We start from the raw sequence: 20,765 nt of genomic DNA, 5'->3' as shown, positions 1-20,765 counted from the left end.
GCGGAGGGAGCCGGGTCGGCCAACAGCACCAGAGCCGGTGGGGCGGTCCGCGAGCACACAAAGGCCTGAGAGCACCTTTATGTGCGCTGCACGCAGCCGGAGCGGCCTGCCACGCGTGAGGGAGCTGACAGGGCTGGGCCTGAGTGGAAGGCCATCAAAGATGACAAAAGGCCTGGAGCAGCTCCTGTGTGAGAAAGGGCCGAGTAGCCTGGGCCCATTCAGCCTGGGGGAACACTGAGGGGATTTGTTCAATGTTTATGAATACCTAAAGAGAGATGGGTGGCAAATGGATGAGGCTGGGCTCTTATCTGTGGTGTGTAGTGATAAGACAAGGAATAGTGGCCTACAACTTGAACATAGGAAATTCTGTATTAACATGCAGAAGAACTTCTTCAAGGGTGGCAGAGCACGGGAACAGGTTGCCCAGAGAGGCTGTGGAGCCTCCTTCTGTGGAGATAGTCAAGGCTCATCTGTACATCCGTAATTTTACCCAGCTACAGTTTTACCAAAGGCATTCAACATTCCCCCTCCGTATCCCCTTCCTAAGAGATATGAGGCTGGTAACTTACACAACAGTATTTTGCAGTGCCCCCATCTGTACAAACAGAGTAGTGCACAGCGGGCAGGCAAGATAGAGCCTGGTCCCAAGGAGCCACACACTAGTCCCTATTTTGCTTTTAACTGTACTGAACATACTTTTTGCCCTCTTTTATTTTACACATGCATATAAGGGATACCGCTGTAACTGAAACGCAACCAGTATCGAAGCAAGATATTGCATTAGCCCTATCCCCCATCCAACGCAACCCAGCCTTTCAACATGTACTAGATACAATGAAATCAAGGGAGAAATTGTATTTATTTGCCTGTTACACATCTTGACATTGTTATTTAGTGGTCCACAGGTGCAGTGTGTGTTGCAAGCTTCTCAAGCATTAACCATGACTTTTTAGTTCAGCACCAACTCAGTTCTCTACCAAGCAGAAAAAAAGAAGGTGGACACAGGAAATCAAAGGCAAGAAGTAGCTTCTACAGAAGCAGCTGACTTGTTTCAATTTAGCCCCCAAAAGCAATAGCTAGAGTTCCCACGGTAAAAAGAATGAAAGGGAGGGCCCAGTTGCCATTTCTCAAAGCATAAAGGCTAGAAGATAACCATAAAAATCACCCATGTGTTTAAGACCATCAATACCACAGACAGATAATTAAGTATGGATGGGAGTATGAAAATCTGACAAAACCAGGACTAGTTATTAACCAAAACAACTTCTAACTCAAAAGCCTACTAAGTTTGACTGTCAAAAACCATAGAGGTGTTTAGAGAACAACCTCTACAGGTTTGGGTTTTGTCCTTCCAGTCATCTACTACCTTGTCAGGAAAAAGGGATGAGGTCAGACAGACATTAACCAAACGCAGCACAGCTATTAAGGTGTCCAGGCGTCCAAGTCTGGTTTTTAAACAAAAGGCCATCATAATTTGTTGCATTCACAGGGTAACAGCACTACCTATATCTGACTGACCTTAGAAACTATCATTAACCCCAAAAGAGGGAGAAATAAATTTCCATTATGGGAAGGAAGCATAAATGAACTTCAGTAAGTGCAGCTCTCACTCATTCGTAAAGAATACCCTGGACACCACTGACATGGAGATAAAACAGACTGTTTTCTAAATTAGTTCTCACATTAATTCAGAACTGTGAAAGAGAAACCAATATTGTTCATATGCACTTTAATAACTTGACCAACATTCCTGTAAGTATTAAAAGTAGCTTTTATTAAAATAGAAGTTCTTCATATAAATATAATCATTACTGTGTACACAATTCATTTTGCTACAAACACACCGCCATATTCAAAATCAGTGGCATTATATAAAGTACAATATTTGTTCAGCTGCATAATTTCATATGCAAGTACCTTATTTTGCACATCTAGAGAGGTATGAATTATTTTGCTTTTCAGAGGACAGAGCGATATTTACAAGCAAACATGATCCAAACAGCACATGCAGATTCAGGGTAAGCAAACACACGTACACGAACAGCAAGTCGCACCTGGTCACCCCTACAACAGATTATTTCTTCACAAAAAGGAGACCTGTGACAGAAAACAAGAACAAATATCACCAAGCTGTTCTTTAAATTTTCAGTTACACAGTTATTTGAAACTTGCTTGACAACTATCTAGGAGCATCCAAATAAGGCTAAACCAAATAAGAAATACTGTTTTGTAGTGGAATGGCTGTTGTGTTGAGAAGAACAAGATTACATTGGCTACTTTTAACAACGGCAAAAAAATTAAGATAACTGTATTTCAGGGAAAAAATATTTTCCCTGAATTTTCCCTCATATTTTAATTTAATCCATTAGAAGTCTATCACCACTGAACTTGCCCAACTCAACACAAAAGCTGTACACTGTGACCTATTCACTAGGTATGCCACACACTCCTATCAGTTCTAACCTTGAGGAAATTGGTTTTCTTTAATACTTCACTACCAAAAAAAGCCACAATTCATATTTAAGCATTACTACTTGGTATTTGTACATACTCAGTCTTACCGAAGACATGTGGCAAATGCTCTCCTGGCATTTCTGTATACAAAATGGATTGGAAAACCTTTAAATGTGTGACCATCAGGTACTGCTCTTCTTACAGCATCCTGAAACTCCTCGTTTCCTGCAGAAATACCTGTTGCACGTTCAAGCTCATAGGCTGCTAATGCCGGTGACAGTAGATAGGATAGATGGTCATCCCAAACAGTAGAAAGGCCAAGATCCTGTGAAGCAAATTACAGCACGATGACAACCATGCAGAGAAAAAAATACGAGAATATGATTAAGTTTGGATACTGTATAGATTCAGATAAATCTATGAACAATCTTTGACTTGCAATTCATGGAAGTGAATCTGTGAAGCAGTGAGATACACATACCAAACCAGAAGGATCAAGAATCGAACACTAAAAACAAAATACCAAACATTTACCAAGAAATTAAGTCAGACTAGATTAAAACAAGACTAGCAGAGCTGAAACTGGATGTTTTGGCTACAATATATTTGAAAGAAGTGTAAGATCACAGTGCTAGCTCATAAAGAAACAGCAGAAATACAGAAAGGATCAACAAAGATTCACTTCATGTTTTTCTAATGTCTCTTGGAAGTTCACTTCAAAAAAACAATGGAAGAATTCCCAAAAGAATGAATGCACGCGCACACACGTGCTTTCCTTCTACCATTCCACAAGTGCAAGCAAGTAGAAAAATCTACCACTTCCATAGTTGATGAGATTCATACTCTGAGAATTATTTGCCACACTAAGCTTGAGCTTTAGGTAGTAAGAGAACGATTAAAAAAAAGATAGTAAGGGAGGGGTGGGTGGGGAGCGAGGTGGTTGTAAGGTTGTGAGGGAGTAAGAGTGAGAGAGAGGGAGAGAGGAGAGAAATCCTGACTAAGGAAGAAACTAACTTCCAGAAATACCTGCTGATTTTCTAAAGCATTCAGAGTATAACTGTAACAGCTGAAATCCTGCTTCTAATGAGAAATAAGATTGTGATGGATACACTCAGCTCACTAACAAACAGACTTTACCTTCTTAGTTCTTTCATAGAGCACATATAAATAGCCTGTAGATGCCTGTAAGCTAAAAATCATGCTTCTCAAAACAGAGCCAATGGCAGGGTGGGAGGAATAAGACCATGAGACTGCAGAACTGCTACTGCAAATACTAAGTGTGACAGCTAAACTAGCTCTGTACAGTCATCAATTTTTTCAGTTGCTTCAATTTTGAACACACCACATTTCTGCAAAAGTTGATAGAGAACACATTGCAAAGATCTAAGTATTTTCATTACAAGCAGCTGTTCAAAACAAGTACACAGTAAAAACGTGATCTGTTCAGGTAACAAAGGCACAATGACAGTTTCTAAAGATTACCTTCCTGTGTTCAGAGACAAGTATTCTCAGTTGCAATTCTAAATCGTTGCTCGTCACAGCTGCATCTATCGCAGAAGCACACAAAGGAGGAAAAGGGGGAACTGAAGATGCGGTTCCAGGAGAACAAACTGATTTTATTGCTTCTGCGCTCATGGGCTTCCATTTAGACTCATCATGTAAGTCAAACACACAGACCTCCACTGCATCAGAGGGCTGACAGTTTCCATAGAACTTCTGATGATTGAAGACACAACCTATCGTGCGATAAGGATACAATGGCTTGGGCTGTTCAACTATTGGAGGGTCATCAGGGCTGACAGGTCTGTGAATGTACCTGATTAAAAACATCCAAATTTTTATTAATAATCTCTGTATTTTAAGTCAGGCTAAAAATATTTAATAGGACAGAAGTCATTTCCCCTTTTAAAAACATAACCCAGATTTGTTGTTATCATCCTCCCCCCACCCCCACCAAGATAGCATTCTTGATTTACAGGAAAGTAATTATACGCATTTTGGAGGCGCAGCACACAACCAATCACTTTTCTTCTTTAAATCTAGAAAAGTAAACTAATTAATTGAGCAGATGCTCAACAGCAAAAAAGTTCCTATATGGCTTAAAACCACAGAAAAGTATATTATGAACTAGTTCACTCACACTCAACCAGTTATTCTCCAAGCAGCAGAAGTACACGGAGCAAAGATTCACAGACAAAAGCCTCCTAGATACTTAATAGATGAGAGGACAGGGAGATAACTATCACACAGTAACAACACAAAACCAACAGGAACACACAAACACACAGAAATAAAAACCACACCAGAAGAACTATACAAATCTCAAACCGCATTGTTTAGTTTTCTTATTTTCTTTTTACTCACCTATGTCCTGTTAAGCTTTCCCAAAAAGTAATCGTTCCATCGGTTCCACAAGTCATTACCCACGTGTGGGGGACTCCTTTTGCTTTTGTTCCTACACACACAAAGGCTTCCAATCCATAGCCAAGAAGAAGACTGCACAGAAGGTTAGCATGATCTTCACAGTCACCCTAGATAGTAAGTGTCTGTAAGTTCATTTAACTATCAGGCATAGCTAAAAACATTAGGAAAAAAAAGTAGTATTTCTCCAGTTATTGTCTAGCAAGTCATGTTTCCCTCTTGTTTACCTAAAGCATACATCAGAAGTCAGGATTTTAAGGTTTACGAACTTAAGAATCTTGGAGTCCATTTTTTATATGCACTATATCAAAGAATATCAGGCCTCTACAACTTTCAACACTGTAAAAAGAGTACAGCAGAAAAATAAGATCTATGCACATACTACAAAAAGCAAGCCCAAACCAGGACCTATCCATCTAGGAAGACTAAACTAATGCCAGTCAGGGTAGACAAGGGTATGCCAGTCAGATACCTGAGGTAGTGTCAGATATTCTAAGTTAGGAAACTTGGCCACTAAATGAAATACAGAACTTCCGTAATTTTACTACCTTAAATGTACTGTCAATGTTCAGAAAAATACTGTAATGCTATAATGGCATGATAATAGCAGAGTAGCAAAGCCTCTGTCTACAGCAAATGAGAACGAGCCCAAAAGCAGCAGCCACAGATGCAGAAAGAGCAGCTGCTTACCTTTGGAAAGGCATCAGAAAGGAAGGGATCTCCAGCAAGAGATACCCTCACCTCCACTGCCAACCCTTAAATGAGGTCTGGGAATGACCCTGGCTCCTTCCCTTCCAGTCACTCAGGGGCACTGCATGCACCTGAGCTCCCCTGGGTTGGCCATGACTTCCCACCTGGTGTTCAATCACTGGTCCAGGCCATGACTTAGCATTTCCACTACAAACATAAAACAGGATCTCTCAAGAATTTCGTTACTAAGCTATTAAACAGCTGAAAGCCATGTCTGACTGCATTTCCTGTCAACGAGACTGAAGTTTTCCTCACATTAGGAGATTAGTAGCAATAAATTGATGATGTCTAATTTTTCCTCTTACATTCCTTACAAAATGTTAGCTGTAAAAGAAAAAATTCCACGTGCAACAAAGCCTCCCTAATACAAATCACAACATTCATTAGATAAATAGCATAATCTTCTAATATAATCTACAAAGGAAGTATCAAAGTAAGTACATTTCAACAAGTTTAGGTATTGCAGAGCAGTGTTTACACAGAGTCAAGGATATATCAGCTTTTCACACTGCCTTGCCAGCAAGGAGCTCTGGGGCACAAGGAGCTGACAGAAACAGGACAGCTGACCCAGACTGCCTCCAAAGGGATGTCCCATGCCACATGGCACAGTGTTCAGCAATAAAAGCTGGGGTGAAGAAAGAGGAAAAGAGAATGTTTGTGGTGATGGCTTTTTTTTTTCCTTAAGAAACCATTACACACGATGAGACCAGCTTTCCTGGAGGTTGCTGAACATGTGTGTGCTGAGGGAAAGTAGTAAACAAACTCCTTGCCCTGCTCTGCTTGCATGTGCACCTCCACTTTCAATTATAAACACATTACTTGGATTTTGATTATCTCAGTGATGATAAAAAGCACCAATTACTCCAAAGAAGCATTTAAAGGGATCAGTATTACTTTAATGAACTCAACATGAAAATACTAATCCAGAATGAGCCTGATTTGTTTCACTTATCATAGTCATATGATACAAACCTTGGACTAAGTGGAAACTTTCTGTGAAAAACCCTATCTTGCATAAACTGAATGCAATATATTTTAGCACCATCTACAAAATCATTTTTTCCAAAAAAGCTCTTCCTCAACCAGTACAGAATTAAGCACCGATTCACTGAACAGCCACATACAATCTTAGAGAAGCAAGTGAAGCAACTTCATTGTCCAACGGATGCATTGAAAAGTGGATTCCAATAACAGCACTAAAGAAAGCTGGCTCCACAGAATCACCAAGGCTGGAGAAGACCTACAAGATCATCCAAGTCCAACCATCCACCTATAGCTCTCACTAAACCATGCCCCTCAACACAATATCCAAAAGCCCTCTTGTCTAATATTTAACATCCATCTCTATTTTGAAAGATCTTAAAAAAGCTATTTGCATCTAAGCGTTCTCTGAAATGCATTTAGTCCACCTTTTGCAACCTGTTTTAAATTACTAACTTCATGCCAATTATAAAGGTGTCATGCAAAGACTGTTTTTACATACCTTGTTTCTACATATGAACGCAAGAAGTGTGCACCACTGTTCTTGTTTGCCACCACCTCCTCCAATGACAGGAGCTCTTTCATAACCCAGGACACTGACAAATCGTGCTGCCTGTCTAGGTGTGTCCAGCAACCGGCCCGCTCGAAGTGGTCTGATATATGAACATACTGGACGGTTTACTCCATTTTCATCCTGAACATGGAGGGGAAAAAAAAAAATAGTACTGTTCAAACTTCCTGGAGCAATCCACAGCTACTGTTAGACTTTGGTGAAGCCTTCATTCTGGCTGTGCCAGGTGTGTTCAGCAGCAAGATGAACCCTCCACACCCTTACGTGGAAGATAACGCTACTCCTGAACACAGCTGGTGCAGCCAGAAGACCTTACTTCCCTGAAGACAAACAGTAGGTGTGGATTGCTTCTGGAAGTTATTTCATCATCTGTGCCAGGAAAATTGCTACTCTACAAGTTAAATTCATATATTATCATGATAAACACAAAATACCTTACCATTCCTACTAGTGAGGGGCAGTCACCAAGGAACAACTGATGCACAGTAAATTACTAGCTAATTATTAGTTCATGTCTGTAGCTACCACGCAACATTCACCAGCCAGATTACTTTCTTGACCAGAGAGTGCTCAAATATTGTATGGATCTGCTCCGATACATCCAGTAACTCAGCTATTTATTATTCTATAAAACTTGTTTGCAATAGTTTATATAGATCACTTAAGAATTTGCCATTCAGAGTTATTCAAGGAAAAGACTAAAATGGCTTTGCTACGTCCTATGCCAGGGGTGCTTAGAGCAGCCCTTCTTCATGAATCATGCTCTTCAGCTCCAGTATGCATAGTTCAACTCTTGAAAACTTGATTTTCAGCATGCTACATCACATGTAGCCCTGACTGGAATGTAACCACATCATAAACCTATACAGAATCTACATAAGCAAACTTCAAAAATGTATTTAACATTTTAAAAAAATCTTAAAAAACAGATTAGTGGATCTGTAAAATGTACAAACCTGTGCAAAAATCTTTACCAGCCTTGAGTTGTGTGTAGGCCTAATCTGCAGGTATTCTCTCCACCACTGTTTAGCATACACAAGAAATAAACGTTCTTTTTCTGCTATCTTCTGACGTTCCAAAGTGAACTACAGGTAAAAAAATAAACACACCTATTCACATATATACTAATTCCAAACAAGAACAAAAAAAAGTAATCAATATACATGTGTATAATCAATGAATATTAAGATATTATAATTACAAAATAAACAAGAGAGTTTGGCAAAGCAGATTACGATAACAAAGAGAGAATAGATAGAAAGCTTACCCCTATCCTGGGCTCACTTACAAAACTCCAGCAGAGCAGATCTCCAGAAGAGATCCTTCCCCCCTGGCAGTCAGCTCTTAAATGGGTCTAGGAGAGGTGCAGCCAGGTTCCACCCCTTCCAGCAGCACAGCTGAATTGCCCTCACCTGTGCTCCCATGGCTGACTCACTGCTCAGCTCAGGTGATCAATCAGAGGTTCAGGCCATGACTCAGCAGTTCCCATACATACACAGTAGCACATGATTGTTGCATATGTAAAATGAAGTTTAATATAACAGCATGCAACCAATGCTAAAGAAAAGTATTTTCAAATGAAAAGCTAATGAACGTAAAGCTCAATTTACATTTCTTGTTTGTAGGCTCACATATCAAGCTTGACTGAAGTACTGTTCATCTTCAGTGATGTATGTCTCTACAGAAGGATTACTCAGCTTGCAAAGCATGGAATAATATCTGCAAGCACCTTTGGGCCACCACTTACTGGCTTTTCAAGCAGAATAGCTGACCACTGAAATTATTCTTTCAAGTGGGAAAAGAGAGCAAGGAAATATATACAATACACTTAGCATCCTTCAGATAGTACCTTACTTATTGCACCTCTTAAAATTTTGATATAGGTAATCAATAAAAATAAACATAGTAAAATTCCAAGTGAAGTAATAATCAACGTAAACAAAGTAGTTAAAAACAAGATAACTGCATTTAAACCGAGTGGGGAAAAAAACGCATTCAAAAACCCACAGCTCCTTACATCTACATAAGTAATTGCATAGTGAGCATTCCCCCTGCTGATAAAAGAATAGGTCACCCCTCACCCCCAGAACATGACTTACCTGAGTGTTTGTTATTTCTGGAGACAGTGTCTTACTAAGCGGTGGATACATTTCAAGTCTGATGTTCAAAACACCAACAGAAACCTTAGATTCTGTACCTTTGAACAAAAATACATTCCTGTAAGTCTTTTCAAATTCATTTTACTCAGAACTCCAGCAGGGAAGGAACAAATAGTAGTTTTAATCATACAATGACAAAAAAAAAACCCAAAACCTAAGCTTCTCTAAGTATGTACAACGTAAAGATCTTCACTTAAATTTTCAACTCAAGAATGAGTGAAAAGATAACCTGGCTAAAGAAGCTGGTAACTGGATCTGAGCTCTAAAGTCTCTTTCCAGGCAATATCAGTACAAGATTAATGCTGTTCTATACATGCTAGAATAGGCACCTACAAATAGATTAGAAGAGCCACAGTGTGAAAGTGTCCATTCTTACTGACTGTACAACTCACTGCTCAAATTAATGTCGTCAGAGCAGAGTGGAACTCATTTTACCCAACACAGCTTATTAAGAAGACCTGAGATGCCATACAATCATTTTATACATATATATATATATATATATATTTTTTTTTTTTTAAGTTATCTAATGTTGTTGCATAATGCTCAGCCATTTTGAACTCCACAAACAGCAAGAATAAATTACAACAGTGATACGGAGTGATAAACAATCCGAGCAGAAACACCACATAGTAGCTTGTTTATTTGAGACAGCAGCATGCTTTTTCATGTTCTTGATGAATTTTGTACAGTGGCTAGAATTTAGAAAAGGAGAAAAAGCACCTGAATATCTAAATTTATACTTTATTACTCTAGAAAAAAAAGTTAACAATAAATAAATTAGAACATTAGATTAGAACTCCTCCCATCACCCATGTAAGCATTAAACAAGTTATTACAAATAAACACCTCTGTACCTAAGAGTCTGTACAAAGTCATATTGCTTTGTAAAGTTTTGCCAACAATCAGCACTGTTAGAATAAAATGATGCCAACATAGTAGTAAATAAACATTCACAAAACTACATTCACGTTCACTGAAAAAGAAAAGCATGCAATAATGATGGAAATGAATAACAATTTAAATAGTACATTTGATCTTAAAAATATTTTGAAGATAGAGTTGGAATCAGCAAGGGCCTGCTAGCATATCTAGCAGGTAGAGACTGTGACAATGCACGCTCAAATGATTCAACTATGATTTGACAGAACACTGGGGTAAGAACTCAAGATACGCCATGATAGTGCTAGATCTAGACTTAAAGTCGTATTATCCCAAATACTTACGATGGAACAGTTGAAAAGGGTGGCGGTGACAAATGACACAGCAAAATACAGAGGTGTATCAACAGTTCAGCACCTAAACAAAGTCACTCAACCCTTCTATAAGAAAACATGCTTCCAGTTACTGGAATGCATGGCAGCACAGCAGAGATCACTTTCTCCAACAACTGCTACAGAGCACAAGCTAGATTTTACACTTGAGAGCATTGACATGCTATTTTTCCTGGAGATGCATGTGTTGATTTATGTTTGTTTTGACAGTCTACCCACATGCTGGAGTTAACAGAGACTCCCAGATACAGGGAGCATTATTGCACATGATCTGGACACATATTCTTAACAATTTGATAAGACAAAAATCGGACCACACTCTCACTCTCTTACATAAACTCCTCTTAAGGATACCTTAAGGTAATTCATGAGTTGAACTGAAATCAAACCAAATCATAAATATTACTCTAAGCTTATAAGCAAACTTAGTACACAATATTTTAATTCATCATTAAACGCTTATTAATTATTCTTACCTACACCCAGGAGTTCAACAGCAACATTTGTGATGCCGTTCTCTGCAGCTAAGACAGATCGCCACTCCAAGAAATAGGACGCTACCAGCGCTGTCTCACCATACGTGTCAGTTCTGATCAGAACCATATGCACGGGATCACATACAGATAACATAGTGGTTGCATCCACCATTTTACTACCATCACCTGCCATAATTAAACCAACATTAAACAGCCAAGTTTAGCATCCCAAGTCCTCCTGAAAATAACACTATTTTTAAAGTATGACAACATAAAAATAACTGCATATATTCTCTTGAAAACATGGAATGCTTCAGGTCTATTTACTGTACACCAGTATTGATTCCAGAATTCTTCCTGTAACATTCATCTGCCACCACATTTCCCAGCCACCAACAGCAGAAAGGTAATACAGGTGTTCAATGATTGACTATTCCACAGGTATCTGCCAGCTCATAGCAAACTGAGCTCAAAGTAAAGTTTTTCCTTCTTTGCATGGTAGCAAATTCCTATCTACCTTCACAAAAACCTTCAAGGTTGGAAGGGACCTCTGGAGGTCAGCTGGCCCAACCCCCTGCTCGAGAAGGGACACCCAGAGCCAGGTGCCCAGAACTATGCCAGTTACTTCAGAGTGGAAAAGACTAGGTAAGAGCAGAGAAGGATCTAGAAGTGAAACCTAATACAGTCATCAATTTCCCTACAAAAATATAGTAATAAATAGGAAAGAAACATGCTAAATAATGTCAGATCTATTTTGGAATAACTATCAAGTCAAAAATAAATCCCATGAAACAAAACAAAAGAAACAACATAGCATCAGCTTTAAAATCATGATGTTCCTTACCTAGGCTTTCCTTGTGAACTTCAAGTAAAAAACCATCATGGAAATCTGGCTCACAAGCACAGGGAACAGGTTTAGAATGGAAACGCTGATTTCGGAAATGTAGACACAGAGTAAAAGTAGAACAGATTTGGCCAGGCAGAGGATCTGGTTCCTGAAGATGTTCCAGAAAAGCTTTTCCACCCAGAACCTGAAGGTAAAGATACCTTCGTGTTGGGTCAATGTTAGCTGTAAAGCGTAGCAACAAAAATGAAGAGACTACAAACAGATCCCAGGAAGCATGTTAAACATCAGCTGACTAACAGGAGAACAGAAATAAAAAGATATAATAAAGGTTTTGAAAATATATCCCTAGGAGAAAGTGATTTTAAAATATACAGAAGCTGTCTTAACGTAAAACAAATGAAACATTAATATCACATAAAGCTTGAATTTGGATCAGTCACACAGACTTACATCCTTTAGATTAGCAGGGTAGACATCTTTTTCTTCCCTTTGGAGGCTTTAAATGAATCCAGTTCATATTGGATTATTAATCTCAAACTCAATAATCCTACATTTGACATTTCTATTGAAACTACAATCCAGAAATATAAAAACAAACAAGCAACATACTTTTTTTCAAAACCGGTGGTTCTCTATCAACAAAATGTGTCGATGGTTTTGGAGAAGAAGTCCTCTCCTTTCCATTCACATCCTGGAATCACAATAAAGAATTTTTAAGGTGTTAAGTGAGGCAACAGCACTCCTCTCATAGTCTTATAAAATTTAAAGCATTCTTCTTTCCAATTAAATGTTATTCCTCTTGTATACCTGCTGCTAATACGTGATACTTAACAAAAACTGAGTAAACACTGACAGCGTAGCGTTACCACTACACCAAATATAGCATACACAGTTTGGTCCTAAAACAACACAAGTTGCTAAAGCCTTTTTGAACCACTAGAAATAGTACCTTCCTTTACATAAAGGAGGTCTACAAGAGAATGGGAGAAGTACACTTTGTCAGGGAGCGTAGAGCTAGGACAAGGGGCAATGGCTCTGAACTAAAACATGATGGATTTAGATGAGACAGAAAGAAGAATTTTTTCAGAGAGAGGTGAGGCGCTGGCACAGCTGCCCAGAGAAGCTGCGGTGCCCCATCCCTGCAGGGGCTCAAGGCCAGATTGGATGGGGCCCTGAGCAGCTGAGCTGCTGGGGGGCAGCCCTGCCCATGGCACAGAGTTGGTCCCCTTCAATGTAAGCCATTCTGTGATTCTATGCTTTTAGCGTGTTAGAGCTTGGACAAGACACCACATCAGGACGAGGAATAAGCAAAGTATCTTCACTCTTGGAAAAGTTCTCACATTGACAAATTTAAGTTCTTTCATAACGTCATCGATGATTCCTCGTTGTCTCAAGGCTTTTATCATATCTTCCATGGATAGCTGCTGATGCTCAGGTGCCAGCTCCTCACGTACCGTCTCCGCCAGAACTTCTCGGATCCTGCCATGGACATCCATCTGAAAGAGAACTCCTTACATGCCACACATAGAAGCTCCTGACAGCAGTTGCCACTAAGGAAGCATTCCGTAGGTCTGCCAGTACTTTCTGCACATAGTGCCCACGAATCCTTGGATCAACTAAGAACCAGCCCAGGAAGTCACACCGCCTCCCCAACGCAGCTCTACCAATTAAAAGCGTTATGAGCACGATGAACCTGAACGCATTAAACCCCTTCCTCACAAACACCTGCAAATGCACGCGCTTCCGTTTGACTTCCGAGCGAGACAAAGAAATACAAACTTCGAATGACAGCTCCTTAGTTCTCTAAGGCACAGCAGTAGGCAATGCCCGCTCCCTCCCCCTCTCAGCGCCACACTAACAAGGAGGCAAAATGCCGGCCGGGACAGCTCACCTTTTGCAGCTGCTGCTGGATGAGCCGCTTCAGCTCCGAACCCTTCCCGGGCGGCAGCGCCATGGCGGCGGGCGGCAGCGGGGCCGCGCGCGGAGCTCCGCCCCAACGGCCGCGACGCGAGGAGGGCGGGGCGGGAAGCGGGCGGAACCGTGCGGAGCCGTGCCTTACGGCGTCCGTCTGCGAGTGCGGCCTTGCCGGCATGTTCGTGTCTTGCGATGGCGGCGGCCCCGATTTCGAGGGCTTCACGCTGCTCATGGTGAGTGGTTGCCGGGGTCTGCCCCGTGGTGCTGGGGGGGTGGAGGTCGGGGGGCTGCGGTCTGAGCGCCTCCGGTCTGAGCGCCTCCGGTCTTTCTGAACGCTTCCAGGGATGGGGCACCCGCAGCTCCCTGGGCAGTCCTCCCTCTTTCAGTTTAAAGCCATTTTCCTTGTCCTGTCCCTGCGGGCAGCGCAGCACCGCACAGCCCCGGGCTCACGTACACCTCCAGGGGGTGAGGGAGAAGAAAGGTAAAACGTGTGGGCTGATAGTTTGATGACAGGGCAGGAAAGGGAAAATAATGACGAGAGAGGAACATACGGAAGTGAAGCACGCTGCGATTGCTCACCACAATCTGACCCAGCCCCCAGCCAACCCCCCCCACCCCAGTTGTGTTGCCGAGCACCTCAGCACATGGCGTGGGACGTCCCCTGGGCCACTGTGGCTCTGCTGCCCTGGTTCTGCCCTCACAGCTCCTTGGACCCCCAGCCCCATGCTGGCAGGGCGACGCAAGGAGCCGAAATGGCCTCGGCTTTGTGAGTGCTGCTCTGTAGCAGCCACAACAGCAGCGTGGTATCAGCGCTGTTCTCATGTGAAAGACAAAACGCAGTGCTACACCGACTATTAGGGACTTAACTCCATCTCAGCTGAAACCAGGGCAGTGAAGAACACCTCATTCATGCTTACGGCTCAAGCTGAGACTTGTAGTTGAATGTGTAATATCAACGTTACCATTAGGTGTCACTTGAGGTCTGCCGATCTCTGCGTTTGTTTCAGAGTGACTTATCAATTCTGCATTCCCGTCTCCCTGCGTCCCCACCCCCCCCCAAAAAAGGGGGTTGGAAGAAGACAAGTTTCAAAACCCTTGTTCAAGTTTACAGTGAGAGACAGGGTTATTTACAGAAGTGGCCAGTGTGATTTTGGATGACCAACCTCAGGGATAGCCATCTTTGCCTGAAAATGAGCTGTCAAAGAAATCACGTTGAGTCAGAAATGAAATATCTTGAACCTTCACTGTTTGGAGAGCGTTTTGTCTGTAAAACACACTGTAATTCATTGATGTCTGTCACTTCAGCCAGCAGTGTCAGTGGGAAACGTTGGCCAGCTGGCAGTAGATCTAGTGATCTCCACACTTTGCATGCCTAAAGTGGGCTACTTCTACACCGACTGCCTGGTGCCGATGGCGGGGAATAATCCTTATGCAACAACAAAAGAGAACTCTATGGAGCTGAGCATAAATGCTGAAGGTGTGTACTGAATGTTTATGGTGTTTGCAGGATGCGTGCAGTGCAAACAAGGTCGCTTTTACTTTTTTTGTTGTTACATTCTGCTTATGGGAACTTGTTTAAACTAAAGTCCATAATAACAGCTTCAATAGTAAGTTTCTGTCTTAGGAATAAGAATGTGTTTACACTTGCAGAGGAAACTCTTAGACCTTACTTTATTTTTGATAACCAGTTTGACATATGGAACCAGTAAAAAATGCTGACTCACTACCATGTTATGGGGCAGCCAAAACTCACAACAATTTTAATCCTAAGCAACATGAAGTGTGCACATAGTTCAGGTGCAGGAATGCAAGCTGCATTCTGGTGTGGAAAGGGATTTCTCCATTCTCGCCTATGTTTGTCTTTTTCCCTTTGTGCTATTTCTCCCCCTTAAATTCACTGGGTTTGCCCCATCTCAGGCATGGCATTTCTTTCCTTTCTTTTTTCTTCCTTTTTTTTTGCTGTTAAATCATAGAAATTTCAAAATAATCTGCCAGAGTTTTTGTAAAGCTGCACAAAAGAATCTCCTGAATCATCATAAGAGACAGATCTTCTTATGTTCTGTTTCATTCAATCTTTTGAATCTGTGACAAGTGAAATTAAGTCCAGTGAAGACATTGCACAAAAATAGGTGTTTATTTTTAACAGCAATTGGGTTTTCCAGTAATTGGATTTGATAACTGAAAGGTTATCCTCAGGTTTGTAAAGCAGATAAGTCTGTATACTTCTAAGCCCAGATTTTTTTTTTTGTTAAAAAGCTTCATTATTTCTCCTTGTAGTGTATTCATTGCCTTCAAAGAAACTTGTAGTTCTGCAGATCAGATCACCTTTTATAAAGGTACGTGCATCCATTGATTCTTCTGAGCTCATTTGTCAGTAGTGCAGTTCTGTGGGCAGATGCTTCAGGCATCCTGGGTCAATTTTACAAAATGACTCAAGCAAACCAAAGAAGCACAACTAGAAGTAATCTGCCAGGCTAGAAAACGTTTTCTTAACACAGACCAAAATCTAGCAAAACATTTTTCTACTTAGTGCTGTAACACTTTCTGTGATGGATACAGTTTTGTCTCAAAGCTGATTTCTGTACACTCTGGGAGCTAAGGTTTAGTTTTGTTTTTCCAAACCCCATAACAACTCAGCTGTATTGTTAGATCTTATTGTTAACATGTCCTTAGTTATTAATAGTCTCAAACAAAATACAGAATGTTCTGAGTTTTGTCCATTTTTCTTTTCTTCATACAGTTCTTGCCTTTCTGTATGTATCTTGTAATGGCTTAATTTTTGCCATTGCAAAATATAGAAGAATATGATGTGATCTAAACATAGTCCCCTCTTGTTCTGAAACTTTTTCCTCTGGTCCTTATGGCACTTATGTTGTTATTCGTGTGCTCTTACTAAATGTAATCATTGTGTGTGTAGCTTTAATCAGATAAATTGCCAGTCTTCTGCTTTTTGAAAGTAAATGTGAACCCGTGAGCTTAAGGGATGTGAAGAAAAATCTATACAAAGACGAGCATTAAATATGACATCTCTTTTGGTGTTTTTTTTATCAACACAAAACATTTTTATTTCATTTTCCTCTGTCTTTGCATAAAGAACAAGTACAGGCCATTCTGTCAAACACTGCTTTCTTGGGTGGAAAGCAGCAAATGTGCCAGAGTCATTCTTCTGTCCAGCAGCCACGCATACCAGCGCGATGACGAACAGCTCCTCGGGTATGTTTGTCCTTAAAAGATCTGTTTAATGTTTATGATCTCTTTGGCAGTCTGACTTTTTTCCCTCTTTCTGTAGTACTTTTCATTATTGTGCTTTGCTGTGTAGATAGGACAACTTGTTTTAATAACGTATGAAATGTTTCATGTTACACAGCGCTAGTCTCTGAACTTACTCCTGTTGAAAGTCCAGAGCAAAGACTGTGCTGTAAGGACATCGTGCTTGGCCTGCACTGTCAGTCTCAGTTTTAACTTCTTTATTTCTTCCTGTTGCAATCAATGTCAAGGACTACCAGCTGCTTGAGGTCACTGATTAGACATCTAAGATTTAGTAGAATATTAGTTAGTCTCCTAACCTTTCACTGATTATTCTGAATGGTGAGGATTTTCAGTGTGTGACAAGATTTCCAGGCTGTATCCAGGTGTGGAGCCTTAAAGGAGGCTTAGGTCTATGTGCTTCCCAGATGGAGTTCCCAGTACTGTTTGCATTCTGTCTAAAGAACGGCCAGCTAAGATGGAGAGGAGTGGGAAGGAGTGATAATCATTTTGCACATTCTGAGTCACAAGTTGTACCCATTTGTCCTGTTTTTGTGAAGGGGAACATGAGCGCCACAGCTCTGACACCAGAGTCACTAAAGACAGAGAATAACACATGCAGAAAACAGCTTGTTGAAGTCTGGGGGTTGCTGTAGCGTGAGCCTATTATAAATACTGTGTAACAGTGAAGTCCTTACTTACCTTAACTTTAACTGAATCTATTCCCATCTGAAGGAAGAAAAGTCACCTTTTACATATATAAATTATTTTAGCAGCAAAAGTTCTCCTACTGATGTGGTTATGTAGCTTGTATTTGCCAGTCACAAAAGCATCTAAAAAGGATACCTTAGTTGTATTTGTGGCAGAAAATTGTGTATATTGTCCTGAAGTCACTGCACACTCGTAAACTTCAGCTTGGAGAGGAAGGGAATATTGCAGTTCTTTGTTGCAGGCTGGAGGTCCTCAATGCTTGCAGCTTCCTTCTGTCACAAGTAATAACTTCAGTGCTTTTATTGCCAGACTGAATACATTCTTGATTTGTTCCTAGGACACCGCTGCGCTACTTACTTACACCAGCTCTTGAGAAAGCGATTGAAGGCCATATGCAGGAACTGAAATGGAAAGAAATGGAAAAAGTAGCAGCTTACCCTGGAATAAGTGATACAGAAAAAGTGCTACATATTCCTGGAGGTGGCATCACAAAATTGCTGTTTACTGAGAGGTGAGTTGCATGGAGATAAAGGCATAAAGGATATCAGGTTTCCTGTCAGGGCAGCTGGAGGTGTCCAAGGCCAGGTTGGATGGAGCCCTGAGCAACCTGATCTCGTACCAGCTATGGAGGTTGGTGGCCCTGTGTGCGGCAGGGAGGTTGGAACTTGATGATCCTTGAGTCCCTTCCAGCCCAAGCCATTCTGCAACTCTAATGCATGAGTAAAATTATTATGGATTAGTTCTTATAGATCTTTATTGTTGTTAAAAGGTGTGCACATTAGGAACTGTGGCAAAAGCTTGTCAGGTGGTAAACTTTAGCTAGCAGAGCTCAATCTCTGCACTAAACACGTTAGTTCTGCGAAAGGGATTTGTTTTGTAAGTGCCAGGTGGAAAATCAGCTTTTGGGTTTTTGTTTTTTTGCGTGTGTGTGGTTTGTGTTTTTTTTTTCCTTAACTATTGCTTTTGTCACTCACCCAAACTGCTGTCTCCAGCAGCAGGAGTTCCTGATATAGAGCTTACCTTTGTGCTGACTCCAGCTATGGAAACAGTGCATAAATGCAAAAGCTGAAACCTCCCAGGACTGCAGAAATCAAAGTAAACTAAACCAAAAACATGCAAAAACTTCATGCCTGAATGAATAAAACACGAGAATGCTAAGGGAAACTGAACTTTTACAGATAAAAAATACTGAAGTTGTTGTAGCACATACATCATGGGACTGAATTTTAAACACATTGACGCTGTTTTGTGACCACCTCGTTGGTATCACTTCCCCCACAAAAAACAACCCACCAAAAACCCTTCAAACACAACAGTATGGTAAAAGCCATTTACCAGAAGTAGCGTTCCTGGTCTAACAAAGGAAGGGGTGAACTTCAGCATACCATATGTTTTTGCAGAATATATGCTTAAGTCAACTCTGATTGTGGGTTTTAATGACTTTTTCCCAAACGTTGCAATAGCAAACAGGGCTTGGAAAGTTTGCTTCATTGGTAGGAGGCAGAAGTGGAAATTGTAACAGCCTGCAAAACCACTGTTTGAAATACATGGAAGGATAAGAAGTGGTTGTATTGAAGGCTCTGTATAAATGCCCCGCTAGGGCAAAAGTGCCAACACTCTGGTTGCAGACTGCACGTAGAGGAGGCCCCGAGTTACCCTCTGTGACATAGGATTCTTGCCTTGCAAAGGAAAGAATAATTTCAAGGTTTAGAAAGCAAACATTAGGTGTGGAAATGTAACCAAGCAAGTCTGGAGGAAAAATAAAAAGAAAAAAAATGTATCGTGTGTGTGTGTATGTATGTATATATATATATATATATATATATATGTATTATATATAAGGATCGTGTGTGTGTGTAATACATGGGAATCTGCATTTTCCTTTTTAGTGTAATACTTCTTTTAAAGCAGACTATCTACCATCTAGCCTGTTGTGCTAAACTCACAAATACATTTGTTCTTGATTTGTAAAAGAAACAGAAAAGCCTGCCTGTTTTTGTTGCAGTTGTTCCAAAGGAATCCACATGGCAGTTCTTCTCAAATTCTGCTCAGAAGGGGACAATATCCCTGACGCCTTTGGGCTTGTTAACTATCTGAATGAATGGCTTCAGCTAATTGAAATCAGAGTAAGTGCTGTTTGTTTTAGAGCTTTCATATTTTTATCAGCTATTTTCATTTTCTGTATTGGCTGTGTTGGCTGGCTTCACTTTGGCCTGCGGTCGCCAAGAGCAGGCCAAATGTAAGATATGTTTTGATTAAAATTGTGCTGGGAAGTTTCCCACCCAAAAAAACAAACCTTGGACAGAGGTGGTGGAAACTGTAAAGATTTCATCCGCTTAGAACTTGCAGTATTTTTCTCTAGAGCTGTCCACCATGACACTGACCCTTGAAAGGCTGCCCATGATTTTAACACATATGCCAGAGAGAAAATTGCATTAAATCGCGTTATTCTTTAAAACTTCAAAGAGTTGCTCTGTCCTTGTTGCAGAGAAATTCTTCCACGGATGCTTCTCCAGAGAGGGAAATACCAGATCCTTCTTCACAATGGAAAATACCAAGTTCTTGGCGCCTGCTTTTTGGCAGTGGTCTTCCACCTGCACTCTTCTGAGCTGTTTGGATTTCTTCTGTAAGTCACACCGGTATGGTGTCCATCATCCCATGAAAAGATGATGTGTGCTAATTGCCAAGTGACAGCAGCCTGATTTGTGATGTAAATACGTTCTTAGGGAAAACTTCTTTTACCCCTGCTAACTATCGAAATAACAGGAACTTTCAGAAGTTGAACAAAGAAATAGGTTTGACATGGTTGTTTATGGAAGATTTTTTTTTTCTTTTTAAATAAAATATTTTCAAAACCCTTTTTGTCTGGTTAAAGTATTACTGCAGTGGGAAAGCTCACAGTGTCTCTCTTAGCACTTGATTGACGTGCAGTTTTTTAAATTTTCTAGAAAGATAAAGGCC

General features: G+C 40.7%; 2 protein-coding genes across 3 annotated transcripts; one reads left to right on the top strand and one right to left on the bottom strand.

The window, feature by feature from the left end:
- Positions 1 to 1,753: 1,753 nt before the first annotated feature.
- CEP76 (centrosomal protein 76) lies at positions 1,754 to 13,939 on the bottom strand. 2 transcript variants are annotated; one of them, XM_052704075.1, is made up of 12 exons: positions 13,825 to 13,939; positions 13,274 to 13,429; positions 12,543 to 12,624; positions 11,931 to 12,155; positions 11,087 to 11,272; positions 9,277 to 9,374; positions 8,134 to 8,262; positions 7,109 to 7,300; positions 4,819 to 4,985; positions 3,937 to 4,270; positions 2,562 to 2,779; positions 1,754 to 2,097 (listed from the first exon to the last, which is right to left on the bottom strand). In XM_052704075.1, exons 1-12 carry the CDS (start codon positions 13,885 to 13,887, stop codon positions 1,959 to 1,961), a joined length of 1,989 nt encoding a protein of 662 aa, XP_052560035.1. In that variant the 5' UTR covers positions 13,888 to 13,939; the 3' UTR covers positions 1,754 to 1,958. The 2 variants fall into 2 exon arrangements, with proteins under 2 accessions (XP_052560035.1, XP_052560036.1); XM_052704076.1 differs by having other exon boundaries at positions 2,001 to 2,097; positions 2,552 to 2,779.
- Positions 13,940 to 13,948: 9 nt separating this feature from the next.
- On the top strand, positions 13,949 to 20,662 carry PSMG2 (proteasome assembly chaperone 2). The gene is made up of 7 exons (XM_052704082.1): positions 13,949 to 14,080; positions 15,153 to 15,324; positions 16,125 to 16,183; positions 16,942 to 17,060; positions 18,142 to 18,315; positions 19,810 to 19,930; positions 20,293 to 20,662. The coding sequence occupies exons 1-7, from the start codon at positions 14,024 to 14,026 to the stop codon at positions 20,410 to 20,412; spliced, it is 822 nt and encodes a 273-aa protein (XP_052560042.1). The 5' UTR covers positions 13,949 to 14,023; the 3' UTR covers positions 20,413 to 20,662.
- The last annotated feature ends 103 nt before the right edge of the window (positions 20,663 to 20,765 follow it).

This window comes from Tympanuchus pallidicinctus, unplaced genomic scaffold (assembly GCF_026119805.1).
Source record: "Tympanuchus pallidicinctus isolate F22 unplaced genomic scaffold, pur_lepc_1.0 scaffold5, whole genome shotgun sequence".
In the NCBI taxonomy this organism is placed as follows: Eukaryota; Metazoa; Chordata; class Aves; order Galliformes; family Phasianidae; genus Tympanuchus; species Tympanuchus pallidicinctus.
Note: the sequence above shows the minus strand (reverse complement) of the source record. Positions and strands in the feature narration are given on the sequence as shown.